Below are 13,016 nucleotides of genomic sequence, written 5' to 3'. Positions count from 1 at the left end.
TGGGGGAGAGGGTATGTGCACGCGCGCATGTGTACACACGCACTCGCAGTTACTTAATTCCCCAGATTCCCTTTAGGCATTGGTGGTGTTGAGAGAGACTAAAATCCCCACACTAAGCAGCTGGGAATCAGACTTGAGTATGCAGCTCCCATTCTCTGGCCGCCCGCCCAGTGCTCATGGATCCCGAGTGAGCCATAGGACTCAGCATTATTTATTGGCATGGTGTGGGCATGAGCAGAGTGAGGGTCTCCTGGAGGACAGCGAGGTTCAAGGCAGGGTCCCAGCACCTGAAACCAAATTCCCTTGCTTGACACAGGCTTCAGTTGTCAGTCTTCGCAGGTAAAGTGGTGCGGGGCTCCCTTCTGATGGAGGGTGACATTGGTCCCCGATGGGAGGTGAAGGAGGAGGCAGAGCTGGGGAACAGAAAGGACCAGAGCGTGAGGTGTAAGATGGCTCCTCAACTGCATGCTTAAGACAGCCAGCCCCCAGCAGAGACCCAAATTGATTCCCAGAAACAAACAGCCTCAGCCGCTCCCAGATACCCCGTACTACCTTTCTGGGCAGTTCCAGGAAGCTGGAGTCACGGGAGACATTGGCCAGAAAAGGCTTCTTCAACTTCACTTGCAAAGTCGCAGTTGGCCCTGAGAACCCAAAGTTGCAAGATCGGATCCCGCAGTCAGGGCTGCGTTCCTCCAGAGTACACGCACCTCACGACCTATGCCTTGCATGGCTCCTCCTTGAGGATGCCTCCCAACTGTCACTGGATCCTGGGTAGCTCCGCCATCTTTGAGTGGCCGAGGAGTCCCTCCCCTTCTCTATGCTGAGCAACCCAGACGACCACCTTCCAGGGCTCACCTGTTGCCTGTGTGCTGATGAGGAGGGATAGGAGGAGGAAGAGGTGCAGTGTAGACCCCATTGTGGCCACCTCCCTTCTCATCTGGCCCTGTGGCTTCTCTGTCCGTCCTGAACAGCAAGGATCTGGGAACTGGATTTTCCCGTTCACCCTGTATGCCTGCCAGGACCCTGGAGAGGGCTGTTCATGGGGCTCTTGAGGAAAGTTGGTGCCTCATTTTTACCCCTGTCACCAGGTCTGGGGGGAGGGAGGGCGCTGCTGGCCCTTTGGAGAGGAAAGCAGGGATGGGGGAGGTGGCTCACCTGCAGGTGTCTGGGCCCCACCCAAGCCTGGGCTTCTTGGTGCTCTTTAGTGATTAATTATTAACTGCTATTAATGGCCGTCATTGCTGCCACTCCAGGGCTCAGGAATGTGGGCCCAGCAGGGAGGGGTGAGGAAGTCAAGTTTCTTTGCCAGCTAAGGTGTCCTCTGGCTTTCCAGGTGAGAAATCTAGAAAATGAGGACTTCCATCTTTGAACAGTTTCAATCTCCAACACACCCTCAATAATATTCAGGTGGAGATTGGGGTTTTTACCAAATATCCACCCTACCTTTGCCCATCCAAGCAAAGGAAATGTATCCAGCGAGTCCCAGCTAAGGGTAAGCACCAGAATCCAGCTGTAGAGGGAGCACACACCTGTAATCCTAGCTACTCAGGAGGCTGAGAGCTAAGCACCGAAGTTCAAGAACAGAAAGCCCATGAGACTTATCTCCAATTAAACACACACACACACACACACACACACCACTAAAGCAAGTGAGAGATTTTTTTTTTTGCCAGTCCTAGGGCTTGGGACTCAGGGCCTGAGCACTGTCCCTGGCTTCTCTTTGCTCAAGGCTAGCACTCTACCACTTGAGCCACAGCACCACTTCTGGCCATTTTATATATTTGTGGTGCTGGGGAATCGAACCCAGGGCCTCATGTATATGAGGCGAGCACTCTTGCCACTAGGCCATATTCCCAGCCCCAGAGCAAGAGCAAGAGATTTTTTAAAGCTGTAAATTTAGCTGTGGCTCATGGTAGAGGTAGGGAGAGCACTAGCCTTGAGGGAAAAAACCCTCAGAGAAAATGCTCAGGCCTTGAATTCAAGTCCCAGTGATAGTACACACTAGTGGCATGCACATGTACACACTTACAAACACACAGCTCTATCTAGGAAACTATGACCGCCCATAGAGAATAAATGACTTGTTAAGGTCACCAGCAGGTTAATGGCAGAGATTAGAACCTAACCCTCATGATGCAGAGCACAGGAGGACATGCTCAACAGACTGACACCTGAGTCACATGAACCCACATGATGCCCAAGAGCACAGGCCCTGCCTCCTCCTACTGCTTCTCCCTTATGGGGGGTCTCCTCAGGCAGCACCAGAGGGAGCAAGTGCAGAAGGATGGAGGCAGAGAGTACTGGGCAGTTAGGGAGAGAAGCCAAAAGCAAGACCAAGAAAATGGAGGACGAGACAGTCCCCTGCCTAAGGAGACATCCAGGGGCTCCCAGGTTTGCTCAGGAGAGCTGCAGGATCCCAGTGGGAAGAAAAGTGAGCAAAAAGCAGCATACATGGCTGGGAATATGGCCTAGTGGCAAGAGTGCTCGCCTCGTATACATGAAGCACCACATATATAGAAAATGGCCAGAAGTGGCGCTGTAGCCCAAGTGGTAGAGTGCTAGCCTTGAGCAAAAAGAAGCCAGGGACAGTGCTCAGGCTCTGAGTCCAAGCCCCAGGACTGGCCAAAAAAAAAAAAAAAAAGCAGCATACACAAGAGGTAAAAGTGGGAGAGGAAAGGGGACATAGGGCTTTGGTGTTCCTGAATCTTCCTAAGAGGAAACACAAGCACCCTTCTTTCTCCCCAGCTGGTATCCCCCACTATTCCTATATAACACAGCTGTGCACCAGGCTCATATAAACCCTAGTGTTCCTAGACCACTTCTGTCTGTGGGTGGAGAATCTAAGATGCCGCATCTCTTGGGGCTTGCTGGGTAGTGGTGGAGCCCCACGTAGCAGGTTCAGCCCCATTGCTGGGCTTAGGAATTCAGGGATGTCTGCGCCATCCTTCTGCATGACACCTCATTTTCTCTTTCCCTGCCAAAGGAACAAAGAGCCAAAGCCATCTTAGGGAAGAGGTGGCTCAGTTGTCCAGACCAACGGGTCCCAAGGTCTTTTGAAAGTCAGCTCTACAATGCCTTGACCACCTCTCCCTACTCCCCACCCTTGCTCCCAGACCCTGCTTCCTTGAGCTATCCCTATGTCCTGACCCATGGTTGCACTTGTAGGAATAAGAGGAGGACTCTTGGATAGGACATTGGGGTGTCTCCATAGTTACAGGGACAGAGCTGAGGACCCACTCAGGCCTGGGATGGGAATGGCCCCTAGTCTAGAGCTCAAGGACTCATACCCTCACCTGCCCCTGCCCAGAACGTCCTGGGATCAGACTTGGATGGATTAATCTCTTGAGATACCTTAGTGACCCCTCTCCTTCCCTAGAGGTCACCTGGTGTTAATGGGGGCCCAGACACAGTGCTCTCTGTGGACTTGGTCCCCAGCCTTTAAAGAGCAAGGGGCTGGAACTGGCTGGGCCCATCTGCTGCACACCCCGACTTCTGCTTTTCTTTAAGACTGGCTTGACTAGTCTCAATACTTTGATCTTCATAGAATAGGTTCCATTTTGATGAAAAACTTAATAAGATTTGGAGGCGATATTTGTTTTCCTCTCACGTGGGTCTCTTCTGCCTGGTTTCTCCTCTGCATTCCCAGTCTGCATCTCCCCGCTGGTAGCCCCTGGCACCACCCAGTTGTGCATGAGATGTTGCTGCCTTAGGTTTCACACCCCTGGTGCTGGGGTGACCACCATGTCCCCTCGACTCTGCTGCTTGACCCAAGAGGCACTTTCACAGTAACGTCTCCTCCTCCTCCTCCTCCTCCTCCTCCTCCTCCTCCTCCTCCTCCTCCTCCTCCTCCTCCTCCTCCTCCTCCTCCTCCTCCTCCTCCTCCTCCTCCTCCCCCTCCTCCTCCTCCGTCATGGGGATTGGGCTTGAACTTAGGGCCTGGGCACTATCCCTAAGCTCTTTTTGCTCGAGGCTAGTGCTCTACCATTTTGAGCCACAGCGCCACTTCCAAATTTCCTGGTGGTTAATTGGAGATACGAATCTCACTGACTTTCTTGCCTGGGTTGGCTTTGAACTGTGACCCTCAGATCTCAGCCTCTGGAGTAGCTAGTATGACAGGCATGAGCCACCAGTGCCTGCCCAGTCACATGTTCTTTTTTTTTTGGGCGGGGGGGGCCAGTCTTGGGCCTTGGACTCAGGGCCTGAGCACTGTCCCTGGCTTCTTCCCGCTCAAGGCTAGCACTCTGCCTCTTGAGCCACAGCGCCGCTTCTGGCCGTTTTCTGTATATGTGGTGCTGGGGAATCGAACCTAGGGCCTCGTGTATCCGAGGCAGGCACTCTTGCCACTAGGCCTATCTCCCCAGCCCGGGTCACATGTTCTTAATCACTGAAAAAGTGAGTCCTCTTTATGGGAACTGGATAGTGTACTTTCACTAAGCTAGATGGTATAGGGTCAATCATTTGAAGTGGCCTCTTGGGCAGTCAAGGAATGTATTTATGGCTGGTGCTGGTGGCTCACACTTGTAATCCTAGCTACTCAGGAGGCTGAGCTCTAAGGATCACAGTTCAAAGTCTGCCCAGGAAGGAAACTCCATGACACTCTTACTCCAATGAACAACCAGAAAACTGGAAGTGGTGCTGTGGCTCTAAGTGGTAGAGTGCTAGCCTTGAGCAAAAGCTCAGGGACAATGCCCTGAGTTCAAGCCCCATGACCAACAAGAACAAAAGAAATGTATTTGGACTGGAAATAACTCAATGCTTGCCAGTATGTGTGAGGCCCTAGGTTCCATTCCCAGCACCTAACAAAACTAAACAGCAAAACTGATAAGTGCAAGATATATAAGGCTCCTACCTTATATATATACAGCCCTCATGGTGAAGTATTTTTTTATAAGTAGGAGTATCATGATAAAAGTATAGCAAATACATAAGCCAGTAATAGTCATTTCCTACTACCCAGCATATGTGCTCTGCTATTATACACAGGGCAGCACAGTGGTAGTTCACACTGCCATTAACACAAACCCCAGTGGCACCCTGTGCTACATTATTGTGTCTATGACTCATTGGAAGGAATTTGTGTCTGTTATCATCTTAAGGGATCACCAGAGTATCTGTCACCAACTAAAGCATCATCATGGAGCACACTATGGTGTTTGCATTGGGTCATTTTCTGGTTCAATGTTGGTTAGGCCCATTCTCTCATTTCCTAGCAGCCCCCCTCCCCCTTACCCCCGGCCCCTGGAGAAGAGTACAGCGACCTGCACATCGACACCTGCTCTCCACAGTTTCCTGTCTGTGTAGGGATGGGTCTGTGTGTTTGTTTTTGTTCCTGTACTGGTCCCAGGGCTTGAATCAGGTCCTGGATGCTGTTCCTAAGCTTTTGTGTTCAAGGCTAGCACTCTACCACTTGAGCCACAGCTCTACTTCCAGCTTTTTTGGTAGTTCAGTGGAAGTAAGAGTCTTGCAGACTTTCTTACCCAGCTGGCTTCAAGCCATGATCCTCAGATCTCAGCCTCCGGAGTAGCTAGGATTACAGGCATGAGCTACTGGCTCTTAAAAGGGCCTCAGTACTCTTCCAGCCTCTGGTCAGGCCAACAGCAGTTGTCTGTTCTCTTCCTTCCTCATGGCCCTACTATCTATTCTGAGAATCAACGCCTTTAGACATCCTGCCCTCCCTCCTCCCTCTGTCTCCTTCTGCCTCCCCCTTCCTTCTTCATCCATAGAGGAAGAACTTAGGAGCCCCTCAGAAGGCTTTGGTTTCCCTCTGAGTCCAAAATCAGGATGGGACTGTGGAGAGAATGAAGGGCTCAGAAGAAAGGAAGGCACACCTGGGGACCATTATAGTGCTGAGATAACACAGCTCAAAAGGAATAGGCAAGATGGGATGCAATTGGTGCACATCTATAATCCCAGCTACTTGGGCGTCAGAGATTTGAAGGATTGTGGTTCAAGGCCAGCCTGGGTTTAAAAAAAAAAGTGAAACTACACCTCAACCAATAAGCCATGGGTGATGGTGCATGCCTTTGATCCTAACTATAAGAGTAATGTGCCTCCTGGTCTGTCTCAGAGTGTTTCTGAACCTTTTAGCTCTCGCTGAGTCTGAGCCAGGGCAATTGGACGCTTTGACCATGCCTGCTTATTTCCATTTCCACCCCTTCTCAACTATCACACAAGCCACTTAACTGAGGACATTTCTTTCCTTAGGGAGTCCCCACCCCTGCAGGCTGTCCCCTGACCCCCACTTCCTAAGCCTCTCCTTGGGGACAGTTGAAGAACCTAGCTCTGGGATGAACCTTAGACCACGTTGGGAGAATGGTGGCTAGAATCCTTCCTAAAATGGCGCACACACCGCTCCACTGGTCTCCACCTCTGTGGACTTTGCCAGGTGCCTGGGCAAGTAGGCACTTGATTATCACTCTCTGGTCCCAGCTTGTTTGTCCTCATCTGGAGACTGAAGATGACCTTGCCCTGCCAGTCCCGCTGGTCATAACTTGTAAGGCGAGCATTACATGCTTCAACATACAGAGATGTACAACCTTCTGTTTTATGGTTGGCTCCTCAGCCTTTTAGCTAGATGAGCCAACACTACTGACTGTGAAAAGATCATCTTGGGCCCCCCACCCACCCCACGTTCCTCCTCTCTAGGGTCCTCTGGGTAGAGTTGTGACTAAAAGAAATAGGAGGGGGTGTTCATCCACAAATTCTGACTACAGTTTATCCTACAGTAGAAATCCTTCCCTTTGGCATTACTGACACGTGGGGCTGGACCATTCTTTCTTGTGGAGGCTGTTTCAAGTCCTGCATTACAGCATGTGTAACAGCGCCCATTGCTGATGCAGTAGCACCCATCTCTAAGTTGTGACAAGGCTGTCTCCTAAATTGTCTAATATTCCTTGGGGGAGGGGATTGCTCCTCCTTATGAAAAATCTCTGCCTTATAGTTTGGAGTTCCTAGAGAAAGAACAGAGTATAGACCAGCAGAAAAAGGACTAATCACCCCTGAGTCCAGATGGAGTTGCCTGGAAGAGGGTCTACCTCTGTCTCAGTTTCCTGGTCTTGTGGGATGTATTAAACCTGCCTCCTCTCCATTTCTTACCCATTCCAGCCCTACCTATGGTTGAGAACTCAATCATGCCAATGATAAGAGATCCCCGTGTTACCTCCTACATGAGCCCCAGATATCCTGAGGTCCCCCCCCCACCGCCCCTGATTTATCCCCTCTCCCTGCTGTCCTACTCCCCTAAGCCACTCCCAGCCAGCGCCCAGCCTCCACTCTATCCAAGGAACAAGCATTGATCCACTGCCTCCCATGTGCCCGGCCCTGTCCCAGGTGCTGAGAAAATGGCGGTGATGAAAACAAGGGCCTTGCCCAGGCCACTTACTTTCCATTGCCAGAGGCCCCCAGGGAGTGGACATGCCAGCCGCAGAGGTGGTAGCAATCAAGGTAGCCTGTCCTCTCCTGCTCCAGCCCCAGGCACTGTCTCTGAGCTAATACTTGGTCACAGAATGAGAAGGACCAGAGGGGAAACTTCAGAGTCCCTAGAAATCAGAGGTTTGTCTTTCTGAACTGGGGTGACTGGGAGCTTGGAGGCTGGGATGATGGTAGGGAAGGGTAGAGTGAAGGCAGAAGCTCCCAAAGGCACGGAGCTGGGCACCAGTCCTTGGGTGGCCTGAGCTGCCCGTATCCCTGGTGAGTTGTGTGCTGTTTCCGGGCGCTGCATCTGACTTGCCTCAGTCTGCCTCCGCCACTCCCCACAGCTTTCGGTATCAACTTGGGTATCTCCAAGCACCTATCTTTGCATGGTGGGCCACGCATGCATTTCCTTTCCCTTGCTCTTTCACCTGACCCTTGAGGACAGCCCCACCCAGGGCGGGAAGAGTGGCCATGTGTGAGTAAAGGGTGTGGAGCTGGAGGAGAGAAATGCAGGAGGCCAGTGAGAAGCTGGAGACAGACCCAAATGCCAACTTCCCCCCAGTCCCACCTCCTCCTGCCCCCTGCCCCCTGCCCAGCAGACAGTTTCTTGGCTTCCTGTAGTCTGGAGACCATTCCTTCCCTGGCCTCCTCTCTTGGGGCTGCGTCAAGATTCTGCCTGCTCCGGGCTCTATTTCTCCGCCTGCAGATCCCACCCCTTTGGTGGTACCCAGGTATCTGACTTCATGACACACCCCAGCAGCTGCCATTATCAGGGCGCCCTATGAGGTGAGGCAGCTCCATTTGTTTAAGGCTTAGCTGTGAGGGGCCCCAGCCTCCATGACGTCAAACCTGGCCCCATATAAGATGAAGGATCCCCAGCTCATGGTTCCCAAGTCGCTGCACAGCTCTGACATGGCCCGGCCAGCTGGTGTCTCCTGGTCCACTTTTGGCTTCCAGTGCTGCCTTTTCTTCCTGCTAGCTTCCTGGGAACTAGGTAAGATGCCCACAAAAGTGATGGGGTCACCATTACATAGGGGGATGGAGGTCAGAGAGGGCTCAGCTCTTGGTAGTCACAGGGTTGGATGACCAATCAGAAACAAATGAAGGGGGGGCGTGCCTGTGTGGCTGTCTAGAGTTGTCTAGTGTGTCCACTGCCCAAGTCGGCTTGCTGAGGGACATGTTGGAGATGAAATCTAGCTCTGTCTTTGAAGACATGTTCTGAAGGACTGTACCCATCCCCGGGGGTGGGGGCTGGTCTTCAAGCTTGCATAAAGATACTGTATGGGCTGGCAGTACTAGGTTGGCAGGGAGCACCAGCCATTCTTGGAGCACTTGCTGCATGGAAGGAACTGACCCATCAGCATCCCTTGGGAGGGGTGGTAACATCACCGTGGCTCATCGTTGAGGCTGTGGGCCTTCTGAGGCATTGAAAGGACCATGGCAAGAAGAAAAAGCGATGGGGGACAGAGTATAGTCCAGCCTTGTCCTTAGATGCTTCACAGACAGTGGGATTTCACACTCCATACTGCTAGTTGCTCATTTATCTATTCAATGAATCTTTATTCCTTCTTTGTGGTAAAAAATATCTGGGATAGATTAGAGCCTGACTTAGCCAATTACTGAAGTTCTTTGACTCTCCTTTCCATCACCTGTAAAACTGTGAGATCATAAATCTCTTTGTAAGATTATGAACAAATTAAATACATGACCAGTATACTACACTTCAGGAGTTCCTCAATTGCCAATGGGTCTCCTGACCCAGAGACTAGACTGGCCTATAAGCTGTGTGCTATTGTCTTAACCAGAAAGAGTCTGGGCCAGAATGTGTATTTAAATCCTGTCTCCGGGCTGGGATGTAGCTCAGTGGCAAAGCGCTTGCCTAGCAAGTGCAACGTCCTGGGTTGGATCCCCAGTACCAAAAAAGAAAACACACACACAAAAAAATACAGTTAAATCCTGTCTCCATTTCTTCCTTTCTGAGTCTCCCTAAGGTGATTATTAGACCACTCTGAACCTTCTTTCCTCATGTAAAAATTTGGTAGAAGCCAGGAGCTAGCAGCTTATCCCTATAATCCTTGCTACTCAGAAGGCTGAGGGCTGGGGATATGGCCTAGTGGCAAGAGCGCTTGCCTCGTATACTTGAAGCCCTGGGTTCGATTCCCCAGCACCACATATACAGAAAATGGCCAGAAGTGGCATTGTGACTCAAGTGGCAGAGTGCTAGCCTTGAGCAAAAAGAAGCCAGGGACAGTGCTCAGGTCCTGAGTCCAAGGCAAAAAAAAAAAAAAAGAAGGCTGAGATCTGAGGATCACAGAAGTGAAGTCAGCTTGGGCAGGAAAGTCTGTGATGCTATTATCTCCAATTAGACACCAAAAGTGGAAGATGTGGAGCTGTGGCTCAAGTGGTAGAATGTTAGCATTGAACAAAAACACAAGAAAAGCCCAACCCCACTGGACATTGTATATATGCTTACCTGAACTAGGGAAGGGAAAGAAAAATGAGGGAGGGTGTAACAAATATGACAAGAAATGTACTCACTACCTTATTATGTAACTGTACCCCCTCTGTACATCACCGTGTCAATAAAATTTAATTAAAAACACACACCCAGGGCCATTGTTTAGGCCCTGAGTTCAAACCCCAAGAATGGGACCAAAAATATCCCCAAGAGTGGGACCAAAAATATGGAAGAATAGGAAATAGTTCTCAACCTTAAGGAATTAATATTTGTCTTCATTCAAACCGGCTGATAGTAAGTACTCAAGAAAAAGTTTGGCTATGGCTATGGGCTGTGGGATGGTGTACAATTCACTTTTCCTCCATGAGTAAATTCCAGCTTCTCAGATGTAAAACAGGTTGAGAGTTTCTAGGAAACTTTCTGGGAATTAAGAGATCAGTCACCATAGAAAAGAATCCAGAAAAATAATTGTGAGGCAATCAACCAAGCCCCTGGCTTATTGTGTTAGTCAGCCTTCGGTTACTGTCCCAAGATACCTGAGATAATCAACATATAGAGGTGAAAGGTTTGCTTTCTGCTTATAGTGTTAGAGGGTTGAATCTATGAACAATTGTCCTTGCTTCTCTGCCCATCATAGTGGGAGCATGTGGCAGAGCAAAAGCCATTCATTTTCTGGCCAGGAATGAAAAAGAAGAAAGAGCAAGGGTCTCACTATCCTGCATACCTCTAATAACCAGAAGTCCTCCCCTCAATCTCCACCTCCCAGCAGTGCTTCACTGGGGACCAAGCCTTTAGCCTATGGGCTTCTGATAGACATTTAGCTTCCAGATCCAAACTGTAACACGTAGAGAAGAGCCTAACAAGTGACAGTTATTATTGGAATTACAGTCAAAAGGATCAGAGAAGCCGGATGCTGGTGGCTCATGCCTGTATTCCTAGCTACTCAGGAGGCTGAGATCTGGGATTGCAGTTCAAAGCCAACCTGGGCAGTAAAGCCCGTGAGACTCTTACCTTCATTAAAACTACCAAAAAAGCTGGAAGTGGAACTGTGGATCAAGTGGTAGAGTGCTAGCCTTGAGCACAAACCCTCAGGGATAACACCCAGGCCCAGAGTTCAAGCCCCAAGACAGGCAAATAATAATAATAACAATAATAATATAAAAAAATCAGAGAATGGAGCTAGAAGAGTGGAGTGGAGGCTAGACAACTCAGCCTTTCTTTCTCTCCCCATCTCGAATCCCCTCGAGGATTAATTTTTCTATTCCCCTTTGACTTCTTCTTGTCCCACCCACATTTGCCACTCAGGGGCCGAGTTCCCCAGCCCCCTTCTCCTTGTCAGCAGCGGGGTGGCTGGGAACTGTTCCAGGCTCTGGCTGCCACCTTCAGCTAATAGAGACCAGCAATCTCAGTTCTGTAATCAGTCTTTCTTTACTCTCTTGTCTCAAAATCTGAGATAAGACCTCTGTCCCTTCCAGTTTTTCCCTATGAAATCGAAGCCTATATCTGTCCACTGATACAGATGTTTTCCTTCACACCCTGTCCTTAAACATAGGTAGTTGCTCCCACCACACAGTATCAGTGGAAGAGAGGGATCCATTGGGGAGCAGAGTCAGCTCATCTGTCTTCAGATTTCATTGCCACCATGGCAGCTTCTCATTTCCTTTCTCTGACTCAACCTCCACTTCTTTCACTATACTTTCCCCACAACCTGTCTATCAACTCATCTCTATGGGAAGTTTTTATTTTATATTGTTATTATAAAGGTGATGTACAGAGGGGTTCCCGTTAACATGAATCAGGTAATAATAAGAACATTTCTTTTTGGACAATGTCACCCCTCTCCTTGTTCTTTCTCTATGGGAAGTTTTGCCAGAGGTCTTACCTTAGTTTCTCACTTGAAAACATTTAGAAGCCAGGAATGATATGAAAAGATGGAGATTCTTTCCCTCCTATTCTGCCACGGTTAGGGAATTCCATTCCACCAAAACTAAAAGAACAACTTGAATAGCAAAAGGACAGCCAATCCCTGCTCTCAAAATTGTCCAGTTCGGCAGACATGTTAGGCAGTAGATGCTGACAGGCACATGGACAGCATTCATGTTAAGTAAACGTTAACAGGAAAAAGAATAGGACTTCTTTTGTATGTGATTGTTCTGGTGCTTGAATTCAGGCCTAGGCACTGTCCCTTAGCATTTTTGCTCAAGGTCAGCGATCTACCAATTGAGCCACAGCTCCATTTTCCAGCTTTTGGGTAGTTAATTGGAGATATGAGTCTCACAGAGTTTCCTGTCTGGGATGGCTCTGCACCATGATTCAAAATGTTTTGAACACTGAGATGATGCTTTATTTTATGTACTTAGAGGAACTTGGAAAGATACCAGAAGGCCTTAGGGTCAGCTGAGGAGATGTGGCCAAGGAGGGAGGTGATGTTTTGTTGAAGGCCTGACTTGAAGGTAAGTGCAGACGCTAGAGATAGGAGTGGGCATTAGCCATCATGGCATTCTAAGGAAATGTGGCTGGGGAGTCATATCTAGGAGACCCACAGGAGCCCTAGAGGTGGAAGGAACAAGGGAAGAACATACAGGAAGTTTCTCATCTGCCTTTTTCCTTCTGTAGGTGCTACAAGCTCTCGAGAAACTCAGAAAGCTGGTGAATCGCCAACACCTTCTCATCTGTTCCCCCCGGCTCCAGACCCTTCTGCTCTGCACTCGGCACAGCGATCTCCAGACCTCCCTAGGCCTGGAGAAACCCCTAAGCCAAAACGCCGCTGCAACACCACTCGTGGCTCCAAGCCCATTCGCAACCTTGAAACCATAGGCCACAAAAACTCAACAACTCATCACGACACTCCTCCCAAGCAAAACATCAGCACCCAAGGAAAAGACCCAATGAGCCGCAGCGGGCGCTCCATCAGTTATGCTACCTTCCCTACCACACGGAAGTCAGCACCTGGTGAAAAACAACCAACCTCAGCCCCCAAGAGGAAAACGACTTGTAAAACCACACCAAGTAAATCAAGAGCAACGAGAAGCTCAAGTACAACTACAGGGCCTGTGGGAAAGACTGGCACTACCTCAGCTAATAAAAGAACCAACTCACACAAGACCACAACTGCTTCTCACAACTCAGTCAATTCAGAGATCCA

The 13,016-nt window shown here is 49.7% G+C and overlaps 1 protein-coding gene across 1 annotated transcript; it reads right to left on the bottom strand.

Annotated features, from left to right (window-relative positions):
* Window positions 1-52: 52 nt before the first annotated feature.
* Window positions 53-916, bottom strand: Sfta2 (surfactant associated 2). Its single transcript, XM_048349223.1, has 3 exons — window positions 856-916; window positions 553-710; window positions 53-413 (listed from the first exon to the last, which is right to left on the bottom strand). The coding sequence occupies exons 1-3, from the start codon at window positions 914-916 to the stop codon at window positions 327-329; spliced, it is 306 nt and encodes a 101-aa protein (XP_048205180.1). The 3' UTR covers window positions 53-326.
* Window positions 917-13,016: the final 12,100 nt, after the last annotated feature.

Source organism: Perognathus longimembris, chromosome 6, assembly GCF_023159225.1.
Source record: "Perognathus longimembris pacificus isolate PPM17 chromosome 6, ASM2315922v1, whole genome shotgun sequence".
In the NCBI taxonomy this organism is placed as follows: domain Eukaryota; kingdom Metazoa; phylum Chordata; class Mammalia; order Rodentia; family Heteromyidae; genus Perognathus; species Perognathus longimembris.
Note: the sequence above shows the minus strand (reverse complement) of the source record. Positions and strands in the feature narration are given on the sequence as shown.